This window comes from Eumetopias jubatus, unplaced genomic scaffold (assembly GCF_037043125.1).
Source record: "Eumetopias jubatus isolate StellerSeaLion01/CBP00866 unplaced genomic scaffold, mEumJub1_p1.0 scaffold_17, whole genome shotgun sequence".
Lineage (NCBI taxonomy): Eukaryota > Metazoa > Chordata > Mammalia > Carnivora > Otariidae > Eumetopias > Eumetopias jubatus.
The window spans coordinates 59,835,730-59,850,204 of NW_028274823.1; the positions used below are offsets into that span (position 1 = coordinate 59,835,730).

A 14,475-nucleotide genomic window follows, 5' to 3' on the forward strand; every position below is an offset into this window, starting at 1 on the left:
TATCTATGTATTCTTATGCAAAAATCTCACTGATTTTAAGATTAATGTTAATGCCTTAAAGATGGCTTGTCATTTTTTTCTTATTTTGTCTTGCCCAAATATCAATCCTTTCTCTCTTTTTATAATAACTATGCCAATTTAAATTAATTTATTTTCTGTATAGGAAAGTAAATTGCCCCCACCTTTCTTCTTCAGTCAAAACCCTCAAACAGTTCCCCAAACAAATAGAGATGTATCACATCTTCCAAAGTCCTACTTGGCTCCTCATCTGAGTTACCATTAACAAGAACAAGCAAAATAGGAGTGCTGGCTACCTCATGATTTTTTGGAAGTCAGAGGACTTGCATGCTGTAAGATATGTCTCACCAACTTGGCCATTCATTTTTACTTAAGGATCCTGAACAAATGCAAACCCACCCTGGGTTATTATTTTAGTCATGAACATACTAACATAGATTAATTTGTTAGAGGATCTAAGCCTAGACCACATGACCAGAGAACAGACGGTGAAGGAATATCTCATTTCTCTGTTGGTGGACTTGTCACCCTGGTCCTCTGAGGGCTACAGCTGATATCAGGAAGAGGTGCTGAATACAAATCTCATGTACTCTGATTTTCATTAGTGCTTTCCTTTAGAAAGTATTTTTCTTTATTAATAAGTGTCTTTTTTTTTTATGCACAGGCAGCATGTCGGCTGAAACACCAATCACACTGAATATTGATCCTCAGGATCTGCAGGTACAAACATTCACTGTAGAGAAGCTACTGGAGCCACTCATAATCCAGGTATGAAGACCATGGCAATAACAATATGTAACTTCAGAAGAACTAAAAAATGAGAAAAGTAGATCATGAACCAAGGAAAGATTTGATTTTTATAGAGGGAATATGTCATCTAAAATTGCTTTTTAAGATACTGTTAAAATATAAAAAATACATATTTAGTAATAATAATAAAGTTTGGAAAGTACCCCCCCTCCCCAATTCTCTTTTAAAAGCAACAGACATGGGGTGCCTGGGTCGCTCAGTTGGTTAAGCATCCAACTCTTGATTTTGGCTCAGGTCCTGATCTTGAGGTTGTGAGATTGAACTGTGTGGGGGTTCTACTTGTCTCTCTCCCTATCCCCGCTTGTGCCTGCACTCTCTCTCTCTCAAATAAATAAATAAAATCTTAAAAAAAAAGCAACAGCCATAAAAATATGTATATATAGCTTTCAAAGTACCTTTATAGTCATGAAAACTGAATGAGGCAGGCAGCATGGTTAAAACCATCCTTGTTATATAGATGAGGAAATTGAGCCAAGAGAATTTCAGTGACTTGTCCCAAGGCACATGGTGGCTCATTTGTCAAATAGGAAATTATTTTTAAAATACCAAAATGTATGAGAAAAGCGGCTATTTAAGAAATTGTGTGATAAAATCTCTCATGAAGTCAGTAATCCTTTCATAATATACATCATGATTCTCTTATTATGCAAGTCCAGATTTTATTTATTGGAGTTCTTAAAGCAGAGCTTGAATAAACTTATACTATGCTGTAGATTTAAATTGTTTGTACTTTACCCAGAATTTATGAAGGATCTTCCCATAGGCTTACCACATATTGTACTTCCTAATACAAATTATCCCTTTTTCTTTTTTTTTTATTCAAGTGTAATTAACATACAGTGTTATATTAGTTTTAGGTATACAATAGGATTCAACAATTCTGTACATTTCTCAGTGCTCATTAAGATAAGTATACTCTTGGTTCCCTTTATCTGTTTCACGCATCCCTGCCATGTTCCCTCTGGCAACCACCAGTTTGTTCTCTGAATTATGTATCTGTTTTTTTTCTTTGTTCGTTTGGTTTCTTAAATTCCACATTTAAGTGAAATCATATGGTACTTGTCTTTCTCTGACTGACATATTTCACTTAGTATTATACCCTCTAGGTCCATCCATGTTGTTGCAAATGGCAAGATTTCATTCTTTTTTAATGGCTGAATAATATTCCATCGTATATATATAGACCACTTCTTTATCCATACATCTATCGATGGACACTTGGGCTGTTTCCACAATTTGGCTAATGCAGATAATGCTGCAATAAATATGAGGGTGAAAAACTAATGATGTAATGTATGGTGATTAACATAACAATAAAAAATAAAAAAATATGAGGGTGTATATAATTTTTGAATTACTGTTTTTGTATTTTTTGGGTAAATACCTAGTAGTGGAATTACTGGATCATATGGTAATCCTATTTTTAATTTTTTGAGGAACCTCCATACTGTTTTCCAGTGACTGCACCAGTTTGCATTCCCACCAACAGTGCACGAGGATTCTTTTTCTCTACATTCTTGCCAACACTTGTTGTTTTTTCTGTTTTTGATTTTAGTCATTCTGACAGGTGTGAGGTGGTAGCTCATTGTGGTTTTGATTTGTATTTCCCTCATGCCAAGTGATGTTTTTTAATATGTATCACCAAGTTTTTTGGTGAAATTTTTAAATGAATTCTCACAAATCATTTAAGATTTTGTTCCTATGCAGTTACCAGGTGTGAATAGGGAAATGGCCTTCATTTTGGTGATGGCTCGTAAAGGCTAGTACATGTATGTGACTGCATAACACTTATTTGTTCTGTAAAGGTAGAACATTAGAGTTGGTCACTTAAGACTTGCTAATGAGACCCTCCAAGATGGTGGAGGAGTAGGGGATCCTAGCTTCATCTGGTCCCTGGAAATCAGCTAGATATTTATCAAATCACTCTGAAAACCTGTAAAATCAACCAGAGATCTGAGAAAAGAATTGCTACAAATCTACAAATAGAAAAGCAACCACTTTTTGCAGGGTAGGAGGTGAGGAGATGTGAATCTGAAGCAATACCCTGGAACATAAACCTGGAGGGAAGGAGCCTCTGTAAGCTGGGTACCAGAAAGTGTTATGAGCAGCAGAGCACAAAATCGGAACTTTTAGAAGTTTACCTGAAAGGTGCTCAGGAGGCGAAGCAGGTGGAATCCCAGGTGGGATAGCTTGGTCTCAGGATCCCCGGGGTCACAAAAAGAATGGAGGTGCCTGGGGCGCCTGGGTGGCTCAGTTGGTTGGGCGACTGCCTTCGGCTCAGGTCATGATCCTGGAATCCCAAGATCGAGTCCTGCATCAGGCTCCCTGCTCAGCGGGGAGCCTGCTTCTCCCTCTGACCCTCCCCCTCTTATGTTCTCTCTCTCATTCTCGCTCTCTCAAATAAATGAATAAATAAATCTTTAAAAAAAAATGGGGTGCCTGAGTGCAGCAGAGTTCCCAGGCATTGGAGTGGGGAAACCAGTTGCAAACAGTGAGACCAGGCTCCAGCTTACTGCTTGGTGTTTCCATAAACTGAGAACTTCCTAGTCCATCTAATGCTCTCTGAGCAGGAGCCCAGCAAGAGGCAGAACCGCAGCAAGAACCCCCTCCCTACCCTGGGAGGAGTGGTGTGCATGTACACCGCAAGAGTCCATAAAGTTTGGAGACTCGATTTGGGGTGGAGTGCTTGAGAAAAAAATGCTCAGTCACAGGCTGTGTTAACACAGAGTGTGTATGGAAACCGAGGAGACAACAGTGATTGACCACTTTTCTGTGAGGGTGCACCAAAGAGTGGGGGACACGAACTTTCAGCTCCCGGGCTAGAGATTGGGGCACAGCTGTTTTTCACTCCCACCCCCCACCAGCTCTGGAGCCCACTTACACTGAGCCTGGCCCCCTGACAAGTGTGGTGCAGTGCCGCTGGGCCAAAGACACCTGAGAATCAGGTAACAGGTCCCTCCCCCAGAACACCAACCAGCAGGAACTTCTGGCAAATACCAAGTTTGCCAATCATACAGAACTGTAAAACTCCAGCCCTTGGGGAAAGAAGTATATAGAAGTTGTGGTTTTTTCTTATTATTCTTTAGCCCTTCAGTTTTATATTTTATTACCCTTTTCAGCTGTTTTCTTATTTATCAATTATTTTTTTTCTATAATCTTCTTTATTTTTTAAAAATTTTTTATTGTTATGTTAATCACCATATATTACATAATTTGTTTTGGTGTACTGTTCCATGATTCATTGTTTGTTCATAACACCCAGTGCTCCATGCAGGATGTGCCCTCCTCAATACCTATCACCAGGCTAACCCATCCCCCCACCCTCCTCCCCTCCAGAAACCTCAGTTTGTTTTTCAGAGTCCATCATCTCTCCTGGTTCGTCTCCCCCTCTGACTTACTCCCCTTCATTCTTCCTCTCCTGCTATCTTCTTTTTTTTTTCTTAAAATATGTTGCGTTATTTGTTTCAGAAGTACAGATCTGTGATTCAACAGTCTTACACAATTCACAGCGTTCACTGTAGCACATATCTTCCCCAATGTCCATCACCCAGCCACCCCATCCCTTCCACCCCCGACCACTCCAGCAACCCTCAGTTTGTTCCTGAGATTAAGAATTCCTCATATCAGTGAGGTCATATGATACATGTCTTTCTCTGATTGACTTATTTCACTCAGCATAACACCCTCCAGTTCCATCCACGTCGTTGCAAATGGCAAGATCTCATTTATCAATTATTTTTTAAGTCTTTTTTAATTTTTATTTTTTCACTTATAGTTTATATATATATATTTTTCATTTTTGGCTTCCTTTCATTGTGTTCAACTTTGTTTTTGTATATATATAAGTTTTTCTTTCTGACCTATTTTGGGAGATCTATTCTAGTTTCTTCTAACACACAGACCAAAATACACCCAGGATCTAGCTTACTGTTCTGTTTGGTTCAACTTCTTGTCTGATTTTATTCCCATTTTATTCCCATTCCACCCCCCCCCTTTTTTTCTGTTTGGTTTCTGTTCTCTTCTGATTAGTGTAGTGTATATTTTTCTGGTATAGTTATTATTCTTTACTCCTTCAGTTTTATATTTTATTATCATTTTCAACTATTATCAATTATTTTTTAAGTCTTCTTAAATTTTCATTTTTATACTTACAGTTTATATATATTTTTCATTTTTGACTTCATTTCATTGTATTCAGCTACATTTTTATATATGTATGAGGTTTTCTTTCTTGCCTATGTTGGGACATAGTTTCTTCTAATAATCAGACCAGATACACTCAGGATCCAGTTTATTCTCTTCTGTTCTACTTGTTTGATTTTATTCTCAGTTTTTTTCTTTTTCTTTTTCTTTTCTTTTTAGTTTCTGTTCTCTTCTGATTTCTGTATATTTTTTCTGGTGTCGTTGCTATATTTGTATTTTCCCTCCCTTTCATCTATTCTTTTCTGGACATAATGACAAGATGGAAGAACTCAGCCCAAAAAAGAGCACAAGAGGCAGAAATCACAGCTAGGGATCTAATAAATATGGGTATAAGTAAGATGTTGGAATTAGAATTCAAAACAATGATTGTAAAGATAATAACTGGGCTTGAAAAAAGCATAGAAGACACTAGAGAATCCCTTTGTGGAGAAATAAAAGAACTAAAATCTGGTCGAAATCAAAAAGGCTATTTCTGAGATGCAATAAAAAAAATGGAGGCCCTAACTGCTAGGATAAATGAGGCAGGAGAGAGAGTCAGAGATATAGAAGATAAAATGATGGAAAATAAGGAATCTGAGGAAAAGAGAGGTAAGCAACTACTGGATCACGAGGGCAGAATTTGAGAGGAGATAAATGATACCATAAGATGAAACAACATTAGAATAATTGGGATCCCAGAAGAAGAAGAAAGAGAGAGAGGGGCAGAAGGATTACTCAAACAAATTATAACTGAGAACTTCCCTATTCTGGGGAAGGAGACAGGCATTCAAGTCCAGGAAGCACAGAAGAGCCCCCTCAAAATCAATAAATATAGGCCAACATCTAGACATATAATAGTGAAGCTTGCAAATTTCAGAAGTAAAGAGAAAATCCTGAAAGCAGCTCGGAACAAGAGGTGCTTAACCTACAAGGGTAGAGACATAAGGCTGGCAGGAGACCTGTCCACAGAGCAGAAAGGACTGGCATGATATATTTAACGTGCTAAATGGGAAATATACGCAGCCAAGAATACTTTATCCAGCAAGGTGGTCACTCAGAATGGAAGGAGAGATAAAGAGCCTCTAGGACAAACAAACTAAAAGAATTTGTGATCACTAAACCAGCCCTGCAAGAAATATTAAAGGGGCTCCTTTATTTTTTTAAAAAATTTTTTATTGTTATGTTAATCACTATACATTACATCATTAGTTTTTGATGTAGTGTTCCATGATTCATTGTTTGTGCATAACACCCAGTGCTCCACACAGAACGTGCCCTCTTTAATACCCATCACCAGGCTAACCCATCCCCCCACCCCCCTCCCCTCTAGAACCCTCAGTTTGTTTTTCAGAGTCCATCGTCTCTCATGGTTCATCTCCCCCTCCGACTTACTCCCTTTCATTCTTCCCCTCCTGTTATCTTCTTCTTTTTTTTTTCTTAACATATATTGCATTATTTGTTTCAGAAGTACAGATCTGTGATTCAACAGTCTTGCACAATTCACAGCGCTCACCATAGCACATACCCTCCCCAATGTCTATCACCCAGCCACCCCATCCCTCCCACCCCCAACCACTCCAGCAACCCTCAGTTTGTTTCCTGAGATTAAGAATTCCTCAGATCAGTGAGGTCATATGATACATGTCTTTCTCTGATTGACTTATTTCACTCAGCATAACACCTTCCAGTTCCATCCACGTTGTTGCAAATGGCAAGATCTCATTCCTTTTGATGGCTGCATAATATTCCATTGTGTATATATACCACATCTTCTTTATCCATTCATCTGTCGATGGACATCTTGGCTCTTTCCACAGTTTGGCTATTGTGGACATTGCTGCTATAAACACTGGGGTGCACGTACCCCTTCGGACCCCTACATTTGTATCTTTGTGGTAAATACCCAGTAGTGCAATTGCTGGATCATATGGTAGCTCTATTTTCAACTGTTTGAGGAACCTCCATACTGTTCTCCAGAGTGGTTGCACCAGCTTGCATTCCCACCAACAGTGTAGGAGGGTTCCCTAAAGGGGCTCCTTTAAGTGAAGAGAGAGCTGAAAAGTAACAAAGACCAGAAAGGAACAGAGACAATATACAGAAACAGTGACTTTACAAGTAAGACAATGGCACTAAATTCATATTTTTCAGTAATTACTCTGAATGTAAATGGACTAAATGTCCCAATCAAAAGACACAGGGTATCAGATTGGGTAAAAAAAACAAGACCCATCGATATGCTGTCTGCAAGAGACTCATTTTAGACCCAAAGACACCTGCAGATTGAAAGTGAGGGGGTGAAAAATCATTTATCATGTTAATGGACAGCAAAAGAAAGCTGGGGTGGCAATCCCTATATCAGACAAATTAGATTTTAAGCCAAAGACTGTAATAAGAAATGAAGAAGGACACTATATCATAATAAAGGGTCTATCCAACAAAAAGATCTAACAATTGTAAATATTTATGTCCCTAACATGGGAGCAGCTAATTATATAAACTAATTAATAAGAAAATTAAAGAAACACATTGGCAATAAAACAATAATAGTTAGGGACTTTATTTATTTTAAAGGTTTTATTTATTTATTTGAGAGAGAGACAGAGACAGAGATCACAAGTGGGGGAGGGGCAGAGGGAGAATTAGACTACTCTTCGAGCAGGGGGCCTGACGTGAGGCTTGATCCCAGGACCCTGAGATCGTGACCTGAGCTGAAGGCAGATGCATAACCAACTAAGCCATCCAGGCACCCTAGTTAGGGACTTTAACATCCCACTCAGAGCAATGGACAGACCATCTAAGCAGAAGATCAATAAGGAAACAATGGCTTTGACTGAAACTGGACCAGATGGACTTCACAGATATATTTAGGGCATGTCATCCTAAAACAATAGACTACACATTCTTTTTGAGTGCACATGGAACATTCTCCAGAATAGATCACAAACTGGGTCACAAATCAGGTCTCAACTGATACCAATAGACTGGGATTATTCCCTGCATAATCTCAGACCACAATGCTTTAAAACTTGAACTCAATCACAGGAGAAAGTTTGGAAGGAACACAAATACATAGAGGTTAAAGAGCATCCTTCTAAAGAATGAATGGGTCAACCAGGAAACAATAGTTCAGAACCTTTGGGATGTAGCAAAGGTGGTCCTAAGAGGGAAGTATATAGCAATACAAGAAATAAGAAAAGTCTCAAATACACATACTAACCATACACCTAAAGGAGCTGGAGAAACAACACTAAATAAAGCCCAAACCCAGCAGGAGAAGAGAATTAATAAAGATCAGAGCAGAAATCAATGAAATAGAAACCAAAAGAATAATAGAACAGATCAATGAAAATAGGAGCTGGTTCTTTGAAAGGATTAAGAAGACTGATAAACCCCTGGCCAGACTTATCAAAAAGAAAAGAGAATAAATAAATAATAAACGAAAGAGGAGAGATCACAACCAACACTGAAGAAATACAATTATAAGAACATAGTATGAACAATTATTTGCCAAAAATTAGGCAGTCTGGAAGAAATGAATGCATTCCTAGAAACATATAAACTACCAAAACTGAAACTGGAAGAAATAGAAAATTTGAACAGATCCATAACCAGCAAAGAAATTGAAGCAGAGGGTGCCTGGGTGGCTCAGTTGGTTGGGCAACTGCCTTCAGCTCAGGTCATGATCCTGGAGTCCTGGGATCGAGTCCCGCATTGGGCTCCCTGCTCGGCGGGGAGTCTGCTTCTCCCTCTGACCCTCCCCTCTCTCATGCGCTCGCTCTCTCTCTCATTCTCTCTCTCAAATAAATAAAAATCTTAAAAAAAAAAAGAAATTGAAGCAGCAATCAAGAATCTCCCAACAAACAAGAATCCAGGACCAGATGGCATCCTAAGGGAATTCTACCAAACATTTAAAGAAGAATTAATACCCATTCTTCTGAAACTACTCCAAAAAATAGAGATGGAAGGAAAACTTCCATACTCATTCTGTGAGGCCAGCATTACTCTGATCCCCAAACCAGACAAAGACCTCACCAAAAAGAATTACAGACCAATATCCTTGATGAACATGGGTGCAATAATTCTTACCAAGATACTAGCCAATAGGATCCAATAGTACATTAAAAGGATTATTCACTAAAGTCAAGTGGGATTTATTCCTGGTCTGCAAGGGGGGTTCAACATCCACAAATCAATCAGTGTGATACGTCACATTAATAAAAGAAAGGACAAGAACCATATAATCCTCTCAATAGATGCAGAAAAAGCATTTGACAAAATACAGCATCCTTTCTTGATTAAAACTCTTCACAATGTAGGGATAGAGGGAACATACCTCAATATCATAAAAGCCATATACAAAAAGCCCACAGCGAATATCATTCTCAATGGGGAAACACTGAGAGCTTTCCCACTAAGGTCAGGAACACAGCAGGGTGTCCTCTCTCACCACTATTGACAACATACTAACACACAACAAAAAGAAATTAAAGGCATTGAAATTGGCAAAGAAGTCAAACTCTCACTCTTTGCAGATGACCTGATACTCTATGTGGAAAACCCAAAAGAGTACACCTCAGAATTGCTAGAACTCATACAGGAATTCAGCAAAGTGGCAGGATATAAAATCAATGCACAGAAATCAGTTGCATTCCTATACACTAACAATCAGACAGAAGAAAGAAATTACAGAGTCGATCCCATTTACAACTGCACCCAAAACTGCAAGATACCTAGGAATAAATCTAACCAAAGAGGCAAAGGATCTGTACTCAGAAATAGAACACTCATGAAAGAAATTGAGGAAGACACAAAGAAATGGAAAAACATTCCATGCTCATGGACTGGAAGAATAAATATTGTTAAAATGTTTATACTACCCAAAGCAATCTACACATTCAATGCAATCCTTTTTTTTTTTTTTAAGATTTTATTTATTTATTTGACAGAGAGAGAGACAGCGAGAGACGGAACACAAGCAGGGGGAGTGTGAAAGGGAGAAGCAGGCTTCCCGCCGAGCAGGGAGCCTGATGTGGGGCTCAATCCCAGGATCCTGGGATCATGACCTGAGCTGAAGGCAGTCGCCTAACCAACTGAGCCACCCAGGCGCCCCATTCAATGCAATCCTTATGAAAATACCATCAAGATTTTTCACAGAGCTGAAACAAATAATCCTAAAGTTTGTATGGAACCAGAAAAGACCCTGAATAGCTAAAGGAATGTTGAAAAAGAAAACCAAAGCTGGTGGCATCACAATTCCGGGCTTCAGGCTATATTACAAAGCTGTAATCATCAAGACAGTATGGTACTGGCACAAAAATAGACACATAGTTCACTGGAACAGAATAAGGAACCCAGAAATGGACCCTCAACTCTATGGTCAACTAATCTTTGACAAAGCAGAAAAGAATATCCAGTGGAAAAAAGACAGTCTCTTCAACAAATGGTTTTGGGAAAATTGGATAGCCACATGTAGGAGAGTGAAACTGGCCCATTTTCTTACAGCATACACAAAAATAGACTCAAAATGGATGAAAGACCTAAATGTGAGACAGGAATCCATCAAAATCCCAGGGGAGAACATATGCAGGAACCTCTTTGACTTTGGCTGCAGCAACTTCTTGCTAGACATATCTCCAAAGGCAAGGGAAACAAAAGCAAAAATGAACTATTGGGACTTCATCAACATAAAAAGCTTTTGCACAGCAAAGGAAACAGTCAACAAAACCAAAAGACAACCACTGAATGGGAGAAGATATTTGCAAATATCTTACCAGATAAAGGATTAGTATCCAAGATCTATTAAGAACTTATCAAACTCGAAACCCAAAAAGTAAATAATCCAGTCAAGAAATGGGCAGAAGACATGAACAGATATTTCTGCAAAGAAGACATCCAAATGGCCAACAGACACATGAAAAATGCTCGACATCACTCAGCATCAGGGAAATATAGATCAAAACCAGAATGAGCTACCACCTCACCCCAGTCAGAATAGCTAAAATTAACAACTCAGGAAACAACAGATGTTGGTGAGGATGAGGAGAAGGGGGAACCCTCCTACACTGTTGGTGGGAATGCAAACTGGTGCAGCCACTCTGGAAAACACTATGGAGGTTCCTCAAATAGTTATAAATAGAGTTACCTTACGACCCAGCAATTGCACTTCTAGGTATTTACCCAAAGAATACAAATGTAGTGATCCAAAGGGGCACCTGCACCCCAGTGTTTATAGCAGCAATGTCTGCCATAGCCAAAATATGGAAAGAGCTTGAACGAATAAAGAAAATGTGGTGTGTGTGTGTGTGTGTGTGTGTGTGTGTAATGGAATATTAGCCATCAAAAAAAAAATCTTACCATTTGCAGCGACATGGATGAAACTAGAGGGTGTTATGCTAAGCAAAATAAGTCAGTCAGAGAAAGTTATCATATGATTTCACTCATATGTGGAATTTAAGAAACAAAACAGAGGATCATAGGGGAAGGGAGGGAAAAATAAAATAAGGTGACAATGAAGAGGGAGATAACATTAAGTTAGGAAACTGAGGATTCTTGGAGGGGAGGGCGGTGGAGGATGGGGTGACTTGGTGACGAGCATTAAGGAGGGCACACGATATAATGAGCACTGGGTGTTATATGCAATTGATGAATCACCAAACTTTACGTTTGAAACTAATAATACTCTATATGTTAATTACTTGAATTTAAATAAAAATTAAAAAATTTGAAAAAAGACTTGCTAATCCCAAAGGCTGCTGACATATTGTTTATGAACAGAGAACGTATCATTAGGAAGAAACTACTTTTTTAAAAAAATATTTTATTTATTTATTTGACAGAGACACAGTGAGAGAGGGAACACAAGCAGGGGGAGTGGGAGAAGGAGAAGCAGGCTTCCCTCTGACCTGGGAGCCTGATGCAGGGCTTGATCCCAGGACCCTGGGATCATGACCTGAGCCAAAGGCAGATGCCTAATGACTGAGCCATCCAGGTGCCCCGAAACTAATTTTTATGTTCTAACTGAAACCGATAGATGTTTTGCTTTAGTCAAGTACATTGATATAGCAGTCAACAGAGAATATTTTAAGTAAATTCACATTGAAGACTATGCCTTTCACAGTTTAGATATATTTCCTGGCATGTTTAAAAACTATTATTAGCTGCAAACATTTATTGAGTCCACCTAGAAAATTAAAAGGGTGAAAATAGCCTGAAATAATTTTATTTGATTGGAAAGAAATTTAACTCTTTTAAAAAGTGTTATCATGCTTATTACTTTAGAGGGCTTTCAATATAGTGCCTGGATTCAGACTTTTCATGATCTACAAGTAGATGAGTTAGGGAAAGGGAAATTAGTACTTATTATATGCTATATAGTTCGCATTTATATGTAAGTATAGTTGCTAATTTATGTTCTTTAAGGTTTTTGTCAATGTTTTGAACATGTTTCTTGATGGTATACCAGTTCACCAATATCCCAGTTAGAAAAAAGTTTCTAGATCTTAGCAAACTTCAAGTCAAATTAAATTAAAAATATTAATAATTGGTAGAATATTTACTGTGTTCAGAAACTATCCCATAAAGGAGAATTCTAGTGCAACAAAATTATTTGGACATACTCTTGATTTTCATTTTAAAGGGATTATCCTTATCAAAAACCAGTGCATTTCAAACTCAAAGAATTATTAAAATAACTGACCTTTTTGTTAATGCCCAGCCTTCTTGTATCTGTCACTTTGATCATTTATTACATATCAATACAAGTAAAAATTTTCATTAAATTGTATTATAGGTGTTTTTCTGCAATAGCATCATATTGAATATCTCATCACATTCTTTTTTTTCCAGAGTGTTTATTTTGAAATAGTTACATGGTTTAAGTAATATTGTCTGTGATTATACTGGAAAACATTCCAAAAGAAGTTCATGGTGCCAGATGAAGTTGTCAGTGTAGTAACCCCATTAAAAAAATTCTCACTTTTACTCATTATTTATCTTAATGTTATATTCCTTTGCTTTCAGGGTTCCACAGAAATTACTTCCCACCTCTGTATATAACTCAAAGTCAAAATTACATTTTAATTTTTGGAGTAATTGGTCATAGATACTATTATGTCACTCTGGCTTCTGTTCATTTATTCATAAATCTTTATTCTGCTCTTTTTATAGTTACCAGAGTATTCTCCACCAAACTTGATTTATCTTTAATCTATTTTTTTTTTCTCTTGGGCACAGGTAAATCACTAGGTCATTTTGCAGGGATGTTCAGTCTGGGATATATTTCAATCATTCGCTTTCATTTTCTCTGTGTTATAACTTACACAGTTGCATCCCTCTGTAATAAATTCCTCCAATGGATCAGAAATAATTTTTTTTCTCAGCAATTACATTTTTATGATTGCAACTGTAGGCATCTGCACTTTATCACTTTCAAGATCCAGATTTGGCAGTGCAGTGCAGAAAGTCTATTTTATGCAGAATTGCGATTAAAAGAATTTACATCTCTATGTCATATACTCTCTGAAGAAGATACAAACTGCTAGATCATGCTACAGTCATTGCATAACAGAACCGTCTATAATCTTATTTGCCACAACATATAATTTTCTTTGTGTCAGATTCATGTTGAATGTGAACTAAAAGAATTGACTTACTCAAAATCTTTTTTTTATTATGTTATGTTAATCGCCATACATTACATTATTAGTTTTTGTTGTAGTGTTCCATGATTCATTGTTTGCGTATAACAACCATTTAGATAAAAACATTAGCAAACTTCTTATAATGTGTTATCTCATATAAAGGTTTTTTGGAGCAAAGGTTCAAATGTATTTTAAGATGTATATATATATATTCCATGTTTTCAAGAGGTAAATATAGAGTTAAATCAATAGTAATAAACATTATTTCTCTGGCTTTTACTCCTAACTCTTGTATGACCTCTTGGCCTTTTCTTGGCTTCTGCTTCCATAGTGTCTCCATCTATTTCTGGGAGTCCCTTGGGGATGGTTCTGTATACTCAGTAATACTCACTCTGTCTAGTTTGAGAGTATCTGCCAGCTCTTTTTATCAGTCAGCATAAGCTAGGTTATGCTGTAATAAGACAAATCCCAAATCTCTGAGGCTTAATAAAAGTTCATTTCCTGCTCAAGCTACATGTAGAGTGTGAGTTAGTAGGGGATCTCTACTTAGTTCCACCACCCAGGGACCCAGGCTCCATCTCAGCATTTACTTCCACTGTTGTAACAGGAGAGAACATGATGAATCATGCTAAGTGTCCTAAAATGTCCACTCAGATGTGATATATGTCAGTTCCTCTATTGCTTTTGTCAAAGCAAGTAATGTGGTTAGTGTGGATACTGCATGTGTGATCCTGCCCTGTACTCAGGAGAATGGGAGTACTGTGAAAAGCTCCAGTAACTATTATCTTCCCATTGCCTTCTTTTTAGGGCTTCCTTTTTTGGTGGG

The 14,475-nt window shown here is 37.7% G+C and overlaps 1 protein-coding gene across 1 annotated transcript in view; it reads left to right on the forward strand.

The window, feature by feature from the left end:
* The first annotated feature begins 687 nt into the window (after positions 1–687).
* Positions 688–14,475, forward strand: part of CTNNA3 (catenin alpha 3) — a 1,824,697-nt gene continuing 1,810,909 nt past the window's right edge. The window contains exon 1 of the mRNA XM_028109632.2: positions 688–786. Coding sequence (XP_027965433.1) covers positions 688–786 — 99 coding nt within the window. The remainder of the gene's footprint in view (positions 787–14,475) is intronic.